Genomic DNA, 14,056 nt, shown 5'->3' on the forward strand with positions numbered 1-14,056 from the left:
CCCACTGGACCGCGTAAGACAGCTAAAAGTGATCCAAAAATAATATTTGCCGACACCAAACAGGTGAGGCGAACAGTTTCCCCCTTTTACGCCGTCTGAGGCAACCGCCTTTTCAATCCTACACTGGTCACAGAAGGCAAATGCACACTACCAGGAGATCTGCGTGCAAAACGGTGGAAGCAGAAGCCTCTCACAGGACAAGAACCGAAACTCATGCCGCGACAAAAGCAGCGAAATTTCAGACAATCGATATATATATATATATATATATATACATATACACGTGTGTGAAACGTACATATAAATATACATATAATATACATATATATATATATATATATACATATAAATATACATATAAATATGCATATATATATATATATATATCATGGCAGAGGGACGTGGTGGGGAGTCTGCGTGGGTGTTCTGCTGTCTAGAAGGGTGACTGGCAAAGGGGGCAGTTGGTTTTTCTGGCGGTGCGAAACCAGCGATAGATGCATTCGGCATGGAATTTGTATTTGCATGTGGGGCACATTTTCTTGGGGAGGGAGCGGTGTTGGGGGTGAACCACGGAGTAGCAGATGGGGCAGTCTTCCAGGCCGTCGAAGAAGTGTCGAAGATTCGCAGCCCAGACAAACAGCCCCGCGGCCAGGCAGGAGCGATTCATCGCGCCAAAGGCGGCGAGGATCCACCGGCTGCTGCGACTCTTGGGGACGCCTGAGAAAGAGAAAGCAAAAAGAAGGCTAGTGCTCTTGCAAGCGATCCACGGAGAGAGAGACAAGAACGGCTAAAGAAAAGTGACGCGTGCCGAAACAAAAACGAGGAACGAAACTGACAAGGAGACTGAGCCTGCCGGGATGTGCCACGGGTAAGCTACAGATGGCAGAGGACACGTGGAGAAACACGTGAAGACCACAAACCGGTCGAATCCATAACTGAGTTTGAAAGCATATTGATGAAGATATACACGTAGAAAAGTACAGAAATGTATATGTATATATATATATATATATATAGGCATATGTATGAGTGGACGTAAGCATTCACATCGGTATCGAGTTGTTAGCAAACGCATCGACTTTATATAGAGGCCGGTGAGAGGAGAAATGCGGAAGAGACGAAAGCAGAGAACTGCGTGGAAGAGCATAGGGCCAGCAAGCGAGTCAAAGCCTCCGGGTCAGCAGCACGAACGCGGGACTGGAAGAGCGACGAGATGGTGACAGAGAAGAAGCGAGGACGCAAGGGAGAAAGGAGTAAGGGCCAGGCAGGAGACAGAGACACAAAGTGACAAGGCGAGAGAAGACAGGGGTAAAATACCGAGACACCCGCAACAGAGGGAGGGGGGTCGTTGGAGGACGAGGAAAGGGAAATCCGCCCGGAGAACGACAGCGCGTCGGTTCCTTTCGCTACAACGGGTCTCACCGGGAATGCGATCTAAATCCAGATGAGGTTGGATCTTTTGCAGAGGGAAATTTTTGGCAAACAGGACATTCAACGTCACCGAAATCTCGCCCTTCTCGTCTCGGTAGGTCACCGCGAGGTCTTTCTGGCGGCCGTCGAAATGCAGAGACAAGTCGAAGGAGTTTGCGAGTTTCGAAGCCTCGCGCACCTCCTTCCGCATAAGCCTGAAGAGGCAGACAACGCCAGAGAATGCCACAGCGCGCAAGGGGGGAGACACACGGTCAGAGTCTCACGCTTGCTGGTAGGCGCAGCCGTTCTAGGGAGGGGACGAGATGAAGAACACACTGTTGAGAGGGCCCATCAACCTCCAGGACAGCCGAGAAACGCAACACAGCAAGGGACACAGGGGCGAAGACCTGAGATAGAGCAGAAGCAAGGGATGAACGCAAAACTGAGTGAGGCGCACTCCTCGTCAAACCCCTCCTGGCAGAGAGACAGAACAGAAGAGAAAAGCAGGAAGGGAGCAAAAACGCCTCGAAGACAGTGGAAAGACAAAACACGGGGAACCCTCCCAAAAGATATTGAAAGGCAAGAAAAACACCTCGATGACATCGCCAACTGTTTCCTACCGAGAGGAGACGTAGGTTTCAGTGAAGAGCTCCAGTTCCCTCCGAGCTCGGCCGTTGCGGCAGCGTGTCCAAATGCGCCGAACGGCCTCTGAGAAAACCGAAAGGCGGAGAGAATCCAAGTACCACATCAAAAAGGAGACAGAACCACAGGGATCAGGAACGCGACCAGAACTGCGAAACTACACCTGCCTCTGAATTGCTTCCTCTCTACATTTATCTCTGCATGCAAGGATAAGCCGGAGTGCAACCCTGTGGGCGGGGACGATGGCAGCGAAAAACAGAATGCCACCTTACTCGGAGAGGACGCACATTTGCACATTCTCCCGCATACATAAAAGTAACGCGTATGCTCCTAAATGCATATGTAGATGTATATATATATATATATATATGTATCTGTCTAGTAGTCTGCCACTCGAGCACTCTAAATCTGACAACCTCCGTCAATCGAAATCTATATCTGTCTGTGTCAAAGTATCAGTTGCCGTACCGGGGTTGACTTGCAGGAGAAGGTAGTAGACGTGGGCTGCGAGTAGCCAGAGAAAAGATCGATTTGCCACGTCCCATACAACGCCTTGGAGAGGCAAATCCTGAAGCATCGACGCGTCGGTTTCCTTCTCGTCTGTTCGTCTCTCGGCCGCGGAGCTCTGCTGTCCTTCTCTGGCGATGTACTCCCTCCAGTCTCGCTCGAGCCAGACGGAGTCGCCTTCTTCCGCAGTGAGGTCGGGGAGAGATTTCGGACTTGCCAGCGGTTTCGAGAAACGGTCGTGCCCCGCCTGCGACGCTCCTGATTTCCCAGAGAGACGAGTCTCTTCGAGGCGCGGAGCCCCCAGCCATCGGGCGACACTCGCCGGCGTCACATGAGCCGAAGGAGACAGCGAAGACGCGGAGGGCGCGCTGGGAGGTTGCGAGGTCGGGAGGGAGACCGCAGAGAGGAAGGACCGCAAGCAAGTTAACTCTTGGGGCGGAAAGCGTCGGGTCTCCGAGGTCAGTTGAAGAAGGGTGACAAAGAGCAGTTCAACGAGGCCCTGAACGAGCGACATTTCCGTCACATCTGGAAGCAACTGACACGCCGCGCAAGCGCAGAAGGGTGCGGACGAGGCCGGCGAGGCGCCTGGAGAGAAGACCTCGAGCGCGAGGGGCGAGAAGGCAGACAGAGAGACGAGGTGGCGGTAGAGAGACGAAGACGGAGAGAAAGTGGAGTACGGAGGCGTCGCCTGGGTCAGGACTCTTCGCGCACGTGCGGCCTGCGACGGAGGCGTTTGCATCAGCAGCTGGAGATACGGGACACAGGCGCGTTGCTGCGCGGCTTCACTCGCCTTCTCTCCGTTTTCCGCTGTCTCCGTGTCTGGCGTAGGCGCCGCGCCGCCATCCGCTTCCCACGCCTCCGCGTCAGTTCCGGAAGCGAGCGAGAGAAGCGAGGGCAAAATGATCACCCATCCCCGCAGCCCGAGAGCGATGTCTTCGAGGGTCTGTTCTCTCTCGCGTTCGCGCGGTGCGTTCTCGCTGTTTTCACACGTTTCGTCTTCGTTCAGAGAGCCAGAGGGGAACGAACCGCGTCTCTCAGGCGCCTTGCCTCCCCTGTGCTCGTCGCGGCCGTGCGCCGCGAGGGCGAGCGCACAGCTCGCGTCTCGGAACGTTTCGAGCAGTTGCGCGGCGAGCATGCGCCCGGTGAAAATCTGCATCAGCCAGCCGAGAATCGCCGTTCCTTCCTCGGCCGGAGAGAGGCCGAACGTCAAACGCGACTGGGAAGAAGACGGCGAGGGATGCCTGCACTGATCCTTGTCTCTTCCGTCCACGCCGTGGATTGCCTCCCCCTGCGGCGCCTCCGTACGCGCGGGGCCGCGTGTTCGCGCGAACTTGCCACGCTTCTCTCTCTCATCTCTCGAGCCGTCTGCCGCCTCGACAGCCTGCAACACGTCTTGCACAATTTGTGCCTCTTCACGTTCCGTTGCATCTGCTCCGCCAGAATCTGTGCTCGCCGACTTCGGATCGGCCGTGTTCGACAACAAACGCCGGAGTCGCCCCACCAACGACTGGGGCCCGTCCGAGGAGTCTCCAGGAGACGCCAGCGGCGACGAGGCGCCTGTAGACGCCGCGCGCGCCTTGCCAACAATCCTGCTCTCCTCCTCATCTCCGTTTTCCCCCTGCACGGCGCGTTCTTCCTCGTCTTCGATCGACTCCTCGGGCCCTCCCCGCGTCTCCCTGTCGGAGTCCGAGTCGTCGGCAGCGTGCGAGGAAGCCCGATCTAGCGACAGATCAAAGCGCTGAAGAAGATGCTTCACTTGCTGCAGAGACACTGGACGTGGGGCACAAAGACAAGACAGGGCTTCTGTCGAGCCCAGACAGTCGCAGATGTCAGATGCGGCGAGGAGAGAAAACGCCTCGCCGAAGAAGTCTCCGCGACAAACACACGAGGGAGGCGACCGCTCGCCAGATGCGGTGTCTCCTTTCTCTCTCGGCCTTGGCCTGCGTCCCTCGCCTGCTGTCTCTGTGGGGTGGGCCGATCGGAGAAACGGTGGAAAGACGCTCGTCTGCCCGAGCGGCTGCGAGAACCAGGGGTACCGCCGGAGACAGCTGACGATGTTCGCCTGAATCGGGCTCCGGCGACACCCAAGAAGCGCGCCACAGATGCGCGCCGCGACTGCGGATGGCAGCAAGGGGTTGGGCCCCGCGCCGCCAGGGCCAGCGGATCCCGGCCCCGTCGCCGGAGAGCCCCCAGACAAGTCCAGGGCGTCGCAGAAAAGCCGAAGGAGGCGGCAAGTCGCGTCGTCATAGAACTGAGAACAGAAGGCGCTGGAAACCCGCTGCGGCCCGCAGCGCGCAAAGGAGATCTTCGACCGGACCAGAGGAGCAGAAGCCGCACGCGAGAGAGAAGAGGAAACGCTGACGAGTGGTCCTCCTGCTTCGTGCATGCGCACAGCTTCATCGTAGAGAACGGCCAGCCGAACAGAGAGTGCCAGGAGACGCAGCCAGCGAGCTTGACTCTCCGAGGGAGAAAAGGCCTCTTTCCCGTCTCCGTTGCTGGCCCGCTCCGGACCGCGTGACTCCGAGAGCCAGGGCGACGCCCCCAGGAGGCTCAACGACAGAGAGAAGATTTGCGCGACAGCGGCCATTCTCCGCGGAGGGAGGCAGTCGCTCTGCTCGCCTCGGCCCGTTGCTGTCTCTCGGTTTCGTCTACCCTCGCGTTCCTGTCGATTTGTCTCCTCCAGCACCGACACGGCGAGGCAAAGAGCCTCCGAGAGAAACGCCGCGTCACTCATTTCTTCTTCTCCCTCGGGCACCTCTGTTTCGGATTCAGGTCCGGCCTCGTCTCCATGCCCGTCACGCGCCTCCAGGGCGCTGAGGAGGAGACGCAGGCCGCAGGCTGCGTCAACAGCCTCCAGCGTTTTCCACGCCAGATAGAGCCGTCGGGGGCCTGGAGTGTCTCCATTTCTGTCACCTTCGCATCCCTCCGCTTCCTCGCAACTTCGCATCCGACTCACTTTGCCTTCTCCCTCTTCGCCTACTCCTTGCAAGTCTCCGGACTCCCCCACTGGGGAGTGCAGACCGCGCTGATGCTGGGAAAGAAGAGATTTTTGAACGGCAGGCAGCAGCGCTCGGCGCGTGTATCGGAGCGACACGCATTGGCGACGCACCTCGGTTTCGCGTTCAAGGAGCGAGGAAAGGAAATCTCTGCTCGCATCTCCTTCCTCGCCAGGTTCGCCTCGAAGCGGCTGAAGCGACGGAGGAAGACTTGCGTCCTGAGCCGCCGCCCCCAACGCCTTGCCGACGGAAGCGACGGTCATCAAGGCCGACCCTAGACCTGTCAGAATGCGCGCGAGAGCGCCTTCCCTTTCCGCCCTTCCGAACTCAGCAGAGGCGTCTGGCGAAGGATCCAAGCACGCGCGGGCTGTTTGCTCCTCGAAAAGACCGGCAGGTCGCGGGGTGTGAGCTGTGGAGAAGACTTGGCGCGAATCCGCCGCGGTCTCTGTCCTGGAGCGAAGCAGAGACAGGAGCGCGGTCTGCGCGTGGAATCGATCGAGAAGGAAGACGTGCGTGTTATCCACTTCGTCGAGTAGATGCAGCAGAGATGCACGCGTTTCATCTTCTTTGTCGTCTCGGGCGGGCCAGGCGAGGAAGCACGAGCCGAGAGAGCGAAGGAAATCCTGGAGCGCATCGGTGACCACATGAACGGCCAGGGCGCTCGCGTAAGACGGGAGAGAAGAGACAGCGTCTTGGTTTCTGTTGACGTTTGGTCGCTCTTCGCTATCTGCCGCCAGGTCGCCGTCTTCAGTCGCCAGCGATTGACCCACGATCAAATCACGTTCCGACCGCTTTCGAGTCTCACGCGTCACCTCCAAACTGGCGTCGAGAAGCCATCTGAGGACCTGGAAGGCCGTCCGAAGAGCCTTCGGGCCCCGCGACGTTGGAGCCCACGCACCGGTCGCGGCTGGGGGCACCGGCGGCGGGGCCGGGGCTCGGCTCTCGGCGCCTCGTGATGGGACTGAAGCAGAGCGCGGCGCCTCACGAGTAGACACCCCCGAGAAAAGGAGGAAACATCGCAGCGCGCTGGAGATGGCGGAGCGAAGCATGCATGGGCCGACGGCGGAGGCGACTCCAGGCGACGCGGCGGTGACGGAAGGAGACACCTGTCTCTCTTCGATTCGCTCGTCTGAGACAGGCGTGAGGCCGCGCTGTTCGCCCTCTGTCTCACAGCACCAGAGCAACCGCCAGAAGAACAAGGCAAACAAAGAGGAGGAAGGGAGCGCAGCCGACGAGCCTGACGGCCTTTCGTTTGCCGCGCAAATCCGTCCTAGAATCTCCGGCGGAGGCAGCGTGCCGGCACCTCCAGAGAGAAGCGTGGAAACGAGGGCGGGCATGGCCAAGTCTAGGAGGCTTCCTGTTCTCTCTCGCCTCCGAAGGAAAGAAAAGGAAGGAGGAAAAATCAATGCGAAAGGAGACGAGGGAGCCACGGGCGTAAACCGATCTGGGTTTGCGTCCGAGTTGAGCTCTTGCTCTCCTACAGCGGCGGCAGCTCGACTGGCGAGAGAAGAGACACCTAACTCACGTTCGACGGAGACACGGGAGGAGGCGAGAAGTAGAAGAAGAAGGAGCTCAACATGCCCCGCTTCTCGCGACCTTTCGCCTGCCTGCAAGAGATGGGGTGTAAGAAGGAAAACGGGGGAAGGCGCCTCGACACTATGCCTTTCTCTGTTCTCCTTCCCATCAGCAAGGGAGGCATCTCGCGCTCCGTCGTCTGTGTCTCCAGTGGAGACAGGTGTGGTGGCGGGAACCGCGGAAGCAGAGAGATCATGCGAGAGAGAGGCGCATGCAGAACCGCCGAGAGACCACCACGCATCTAGGAAGGCGACGAAGCACGCATGCGTGAGGGCGCACCGACCCAGCTCGAAAACGTTGAGGTTCTCCGCACGTTCTGGAAGGGACAGCGGCGCGGCAACTCTCAACGAGGAGACACAGGCCGAAAGGTGACCACGCAGTTCGCCCTTCGCCTGCGGCTGCTCGCCGGGAGTCGCCGGGTGTAGGGGGCTCGCCTGCACAGCGGGAAGAAGCGTCGAGCTGGCAGGAGACGAAGAGCCAGATTGTGGAGGAAGCGCGAGAGGAAGGCGAAGAAGATAGACGAGAACATCCAAAGCTTGAGACATGGAAAACGGCGGCAAGGGCCCGGGCGTCAAACTGCCGGATGGATTCTCAACCGCGCGAGGCGAGAGTCGACGCACGAGAGGCCGTGCCAGGAGAACCAGGCACGCCGCCCACCTCTCCACGGTGACAGAGGAGGCCCGGAGGAAAAGAAGGCCGTTTTTGTAGCTGCCTCCCTCTCTTTCCACTTTCTCTTCTGTGTCGGATTCTTTCTTCCGTTCCTCCTCCTTCGTTTCCTCCCTCTCTTCCCGGTCTTCCCTCGCTAGGGCGCAAGGCGTCAGAGCCGACAGCTCGAAGAGGGGCGAGGACAGGAGACCCGAGGGGAAGACCAAGCAGGCGCGAAGCAGAGAGAGGAGCGCATCCAGGACGGCCGGCGGGAGGCGACTCAGCAGCGTCTCGAACATAGTTTCAAAGGAACACAGCGGCGGAGGGCGGCTGTCTTCAGCAAGATCAAGCGCGCCATACTGCAGAAGATGGAAGCCTACGAGGCCAGAGAGCCAGGCACTCAAAGCCGCAGAGGTCGAGGCCTGGGACGTGGAAGGAGACAGAGAGGAAGACGGCATGGTTTCTGACAGTGGCGATTCGGGAGCGGTCGGCATTCGACAAAGCAGGAGCGGCAGAACAACCTGGATGTTTAATGGAAGGAGAAGATGAAGCAGTTCTCCTGCGGTGCGCGCGGAAGCTTCCCACCAGGGGCGAAAGATCTGGGAACTCTCCCCGTCACAGCCAAGCGCCGTCCAGGAGGACGAGGAACACAGAGCCCCTTTCGCCACTGAGTTTAACGCTTCTCGCGTGCGGTTCTGGCCGACGTACAGCCGATGTAAAGCCGCAACGCACGCCTGGGTTAAGCTGAGGAGGGCGTGCTCCGTCTTGAGAACAATCATTGGGGGCGCGAGACCTCGGCCTTCCCCGTCGTCTGCCGCACCTTCGCGCCGCGGAGTCGTTTGCACCGTTCCTCCGCTCGCGCGTAGCAGTGTCTCCTTGACCAGTTCGACGTACTCAGGGAGGAGCTCGCGCGTGGCTAGCTGGAGGAGCCGCGACCGCGTTGGGCTCCAGACAGGGGCCCCGTCATTCGCAGGCACCTCCGGCGCGACGCCGAGCGGCGCAGAAAGCACCAAGGGCGCCGAGGCGAGGAGACTCCTTTCAAGGGCGACATCGAAGTTGATGGCGGCTGTCCCCTCTGCATCGGATTCTGTGGAACCCCGCAGACTTGTGCGAAGCCCGTACACACCCGCGGCCTCTTCCGTCCGTTCTTCTCTCGGCGTCTCCTGCGTGCACGTCGTCTGGTGTCCAACCTCGCCTGCTCGAGCGCTCGACGCATGCACGGCCTTCCACAGGCGATGCAACAGCCCAAGAACAAGAGCCTGGTGTATGAAGAGCGCGGACCTTTCTGCACGCCTGCGAGAAGGCGACGCTGTGGAGTTCTCGTCTCGTGGCTCCACGGCAGTGTGGCGGTCTTCCGAGGCGGAAGGAAGAAGCAGCGAGACAAGGGGTCGCCACGCTTCCACGAAGTCGCTGAGACTTCGCGGAGAACTCTCACGACCTCGGGAACCCGGCTTATCGCATACACGCCCTCTGAGTTTCCTGAAAAGAGGAAGAAGAAGGTCGTCTACGACGAGACGCGCGAGCTGCCACTGGGCCCCGATGGAGGCCAAGCGCTCTCGATCGGAGATGTTCCCCGCAGTCGCCCCGCCGCTCGCCTCTCCTTCCTCGCTTCGTCGCCTCGGCTCCGATCCGCCACTCGTCTCGCCCCAGAGCAGGGCTGTATGCGCGACGCAGTTTCGAACCAGCGAGGCGAGGAGATGAACGACACCCTCTGGCGGTTCGACGTCTCCTCTCTTTCCGATCTGTCGCTTCGCGCCCAAAAGGAGACCCAGGGAAACGCGGCTTTCCTCGATTTCCAGCGCCGTTTCGTCGTGCCTCGCGTGCAACCCCCGCTGACCGCCTTCGCTGCCCCCGAGGCCAGCAGCCCCGCCCCACTTTGCGGTCACGTCGAAGAACAGGCGCAGGGTCTGGACCACCTCGCGGATGAAGTCTGTGTCCCAGCTGTCCACAGTCTGCGTCGCGTCAGCCGTTCCTTCTTTGATCGCTTCTGGGTCTCCGCTTTGACGCAGGCAGGACGCGCCGGGCGCCTGATCTTTGGTGCGAAGCAAAGCCTTCAGGGTGCACAGGAGCGACGACACCGCGAAGGCACGGAGGCCTTGCATGCTTGCGGCAAAGACCGACAACGAATCCTCCGTAGTCCCACAGCCAGACGTGCCGCAGAGCGCCGAAGCTGAGGCGGCAGAAGGCGCTGAGGCGCCTGCGCTTCTGGATGCCGCGGGAGTCGCCTCGGCGAGTGCAGCGAAGACCGGAATGAGGGAGTCTCGAACGAAACGAAGGGCGGTGAAGCCGCTGTCGCGTTCCGCGTCCGAGGGCGGCTCCGGCGAAGTCGTGACGGATGCAGCAGCGAGAAGGTGGTGCACGTGATCTGCCGTGCACTGGAGAAGCGGCGAGAGCGCCAAGTCGGCAGCGCCGGACAGGTCCCGTCTGAACACCTCGGCGACAAACCAGCGAAGCAGGAGCGGCAGGGAGACACGATACAGTTCCCTTTCGTCTTCACGGTACCAGAAAAATGCGCCTTGATCAGCGCCCAATTCACGTCTAGGTCGTTGCGACGTCGCGCCTTCCCTGGCCCCGCCGTTTTCCCGTTTTCCTGCCGCGCTCTCTACGTCCGCGCCCGCGCACAGCTGCCGGGGAGGCGGCGTGCGGGGGCCCGTATTTTGGCCTTGAACAGGCAGGAAGAGAAGACACAGAGGTACCGTCACAGCCCGTGCAACGGCGAGTCGGAGGAGCCTGAAATCCTCCTCGCTGAGAAGAGAGGCCTCGCTGGCGCCGAGCGCAGCGGCCGAGAGAGACGGAAAAGCGTTAGGGCCAGCATCGACAGAAGCGGCAGAAAAGGACGGCGATGTCGCGGAGGGCTGCATGCGACCGTCTGGGTCGCGGCCGGCGAGGAGCGGAAGAATACGTTTCTGAAGCAGGAAGAGAAGAACCGTGAAATGCGAGGTCAGAAGGGCGCGCGCGCCGGCGTGCGGGACGGCGAGCGACCGAGCGGAAACCGAGGGTCCTGCGGAGCCCCAGGAACCTTCCTCGTCTCCGACGCGTTGTTTGTCATGCTTCGCGCCTTCGCGCCGATGACCGGCCTCAGTGCCAGCGTCTGCCGCCTCGCCGCCTTTCGCCTTGTGCGCCTTCTTTCCTTCGTGCACTTGAGTGTCGCCTCTCCCTTCTTCGCGTCCTGCGTGAAGCGCCTCGCAGTTCGTCCCACCTTCATTCCCAGCCTCGTGCGAACTTCGCGCCTTGTCTTCGTTTCGCGGTTTGCCGCTCGCGACTCGCCCGTCAAGCTCCAGGCACGCGTGCGCACTCAGCGGACAGGCGTTGCAAAGAGACGCCCCGGGAGCCGAGGCGTCTCTGCCGGACTTGGCTTTCAGATTCGCCTCCCGCACGGCGACAGCGGTCCCCACAAGCGGCAGAAGAAGCGAACAGTCCCCGAGAAGAGAGAACACAAACTGACGCCCCTCCTTGGCGCGCAGGAGAACGTCGCCAGGGAGCGCAGCGAGCAGAGGAAGGAGGCCGTCGTAGAAAGACGAAGACGACGCGTATCCTGAAGCCATAGAACGCAAAGTGAGGACGACGAGAAGGGTTGGTCAGCGGCGCGCGTAGCCGACCGTCGCGACTCTCTCTGCCCCTCGGCGCGCGAGCCAGACGCGCAGAGTGCGGCGCTCCCCGACACTTTGCTGTAACGGCGCCGTTGGTGCCTCGATCTCGTCGACAGGCATGCAGCCTCACAATACCGTGTGACAACGCGTGGGGATATATGTCAAACAGTTGTCCTTCCGTCGGCGGAGCTTGGGCGCCTGGCGCCGCTGTTTTCTACCCTACTTCCACACTCGCTTTAGAGTCGCTGCGCGTTGCGAGCTTTCTCTCTGTCTAGTCTTGATTGATGCCTTCGCAGCATTCCACAGGCTAGCTACAAATCGACTTTCTCCTTTTAAAACGGACTCGCAAGGTCCTACGTAAGAAGCCCGCCAAGTTCCGCGCCTCAGCGACTCACCTCCATGCCGGATCGCAGCCAGGAGTTTCGGGAGCAACAGGCGGAGCTGTTGGGAAACCATGCTTTCGTACGCGCGCAGCACGTCTTGCTCGACTTCCCTCTCTTCTGCCGCTCGTCGATTCGCGTTCTTCTCCGCTTCCGACACAGACATGCCACCTGCGAGTTCCTTCCCGCTCGCACAAGCCGCGAGAGGTTGACGCCGGACAGGGTTTCCACAGTGCGATAGGAGAAGCGTGACGATGCCCATGACGCGCGCAGATCCGCACTCTGCCTGGTCTCCTGTGGCAAGGCTCAGATGCGCTGCAGAGTCGCCGTCGCCCGCAACTTCGCCACATTCTGTGCGCCCTTCGCGCGCGCGTCGGCCTTCCTCGGGCAGCCCCGCACGCGCCCTGGTGTCCCTGAGAGGCGCCGCGCTCCAGTACGTTGGCAGCCTCGCGGCGCAGAGCGGCCGATCCGCCAGGGCGCTGAAGACGGCGGAGACGAAGCTGCGAGGAAGGAGCGGAAAAGGGAACTCTGCATGCGCTGAAATGTAGGCCTCGTTCGCAGCCGCGGAACGGCTGTCGAATCCACGCCCTGGAGATGTTTCAGCCGCCGCAGAGGACGACGGAGAAGCGAGGCCAGCCGACCCCGCGAGGATCTGCTGGGTCTCGGCCCTCCGTTTCTCATCTTTCCTCGAGGCCGCTTTCTCGCGTTTCCCGCCCAGGAGGCCGAGAGAAGAGAAGACCGCTGCAGAGGCGAGCGGGGGCAACGGCAAGGGGATCCGCGCCTGCGCGAAGCTGCTGAGGAGCGAGTGAAGCGACGCGAGCGCTGCCTGCCGCACAGACAGGCGAAAGGCCGACGGGGCGAGGAAGCGAACGATGCTCGTGGAGTCGCCAGTAGAGAAAAGCGGCTCAAAGGCGTCTGCCCAGAGAACCATCAGACAGACGCGCTCTGCGTCAGCAGCGTTGGCGCCGGAGCCAGGAGGAGCGGAAGAAGAGAGAGGCTTCGACGTGTGTGTCGTGACGAGGAGGCGCACGAGGTGCCCGAGTGCGAGGAGGACGCAGGAGAGCGTGCGGTCGTAGCGGTCCTCTTCTTCGCCGGAGCGGGGCGTCCTGTTCTCCCCACTCTTCTTTTGCTGCGGCCCTTTGGTCCCATACACCAGCGCGCTCAGGCCTTTGGCGTCGCAGCCGAGCAGCTGGAAATACTCAGAAAAGAGAGCTTCTCTGCAGTGGTCAAACGCCGCAGCCAAACGCGCTCTGTCGCCCACAAATCCTCGAAACTCATTCGCACACGGGGGAGAAGAGGAGACAGGGGGAGCAGAGGAGACAGAGGAAGCAGGGGAGACAGAGGAAGAAGAGGAGACGGAGGAAGAAGATGGCGGAGACGAGGAGGCGGAGAAGGGGGGAAACGCGAAAGTCAGGGCTTCTTGCGCAGCCAGAGCGACTTCAGGGGCATCGTCATGGGAAGACGCCCACCAGAGGGGAAGCAGGGAGCGCAGATGAGGGCCGAGAAGTTTCCTCGCTCGCGAAGCAATGAGAGACAAACAGCGGTTGATTCCTGTGCGAATGCGACGCTCAGCGTCCCAGACTGCGAGCCGGCCGTAGACGTAAACGAACTGGGGCAGAATCGCCTCGGCAATCACCAGAAAGGCCTCGTCCGACAGGCGCGGCGAGGCGCAGGACGGCGAAGAAGCGAGATCTGAGGGAGACGATGAAGGCGACGACAGAGCAGGAGAGGCGAGCGACGAGGGCGCGGACGGCGCGCGCGAGGCCTGGAGTAGGAACTCGAGCTCTTGGAGGCCTTTGAGTCTCGTGACAGAATCCCGCTTTGTGAGTTTCACGAGCGCGCGGTGGATCTCGTCGATCTGTTCCTGTTCCGCTGCGTCTGCCTTCCTCCAGCTGGGACGCCCTCCAGCCCCGGCTTGCCCCGAAAACGCAGCAGGCGAGTCCCCGCGCCGCTCCCCATGGCGGCTTTTGCGCTCTGCCGGGGCCTGCGCAGAGGCCGCAAACGACGGAGAAGCCGCGCCGTCTTCTGGATCGTCTGTGGAGGCTGCCGAGGCAGTCGAGACGCGCGCAAAGTGCGCAAAGATGGCGGCGAGCTGTGTCGCGCCCCCTGAGGCTGCAGGCTCCGCCGCCGGAGACAGCGAAGTGACAAGATGGGCCGCGCGAGCGCTGGACGCTGCCTCGCCTCGAAGCTGATGCTTCAGTTGCTTGCCACTCAACCGTTTGCCTCGGGAGGCAGATGGCTGGGAAGGCTTGTCTGCGGGCGCCATGCTGGGTTCTTTTTTATCGCCAAAAAGGGTCCGATGGGCGAAGCA

The 14,056-nt window shown here is 60.9% G+C and overlaps 1 protein-coding gene across 1 annotated transcript; it reads right to left on the reverse strand.

Moving 5' to 3' along the window:
• Nucleotides 1-433: 433 nt before the first annotated feature.
• On the reverse strand, nucleotides 434-14,011 carry NCLIV_040340 (putative zinc finger (C3HC4 RING finger) protein; the record flags this gene model as incomplete). Its single annotated transcript, XM_003880943.1, has 5 exons — nucleotides 434-717; nucleotides 1,423-1,625; nucleotides 2,031-2,118; nucleotides 2,521-11,310; nucleotides 11,761-14,011. 5 exons carry the CDS (start codon nucleotides 14,009-14,011, stop codon nucleotides 434-436), a joined length of 11,616 nt encoding a protein of 3,871 aa, XP_003880992.1.
• Between the last annotated feature and the right edge of the window lie 45 nt (nucleotides 14,012-14,056).

Source organism: Neospora caninum, chromosome IX (assembly GCF_000208865.1).
Source record: "Neospora caninum Liverpool complete genome, chromosome IX".
Taxonomy (NCBI): domain Eukaryota; phylum Apicomplexa; class Conoidasida; order Eucoccidiorida; family Sarcocystidae; genus Neospora; species Neospora caninum.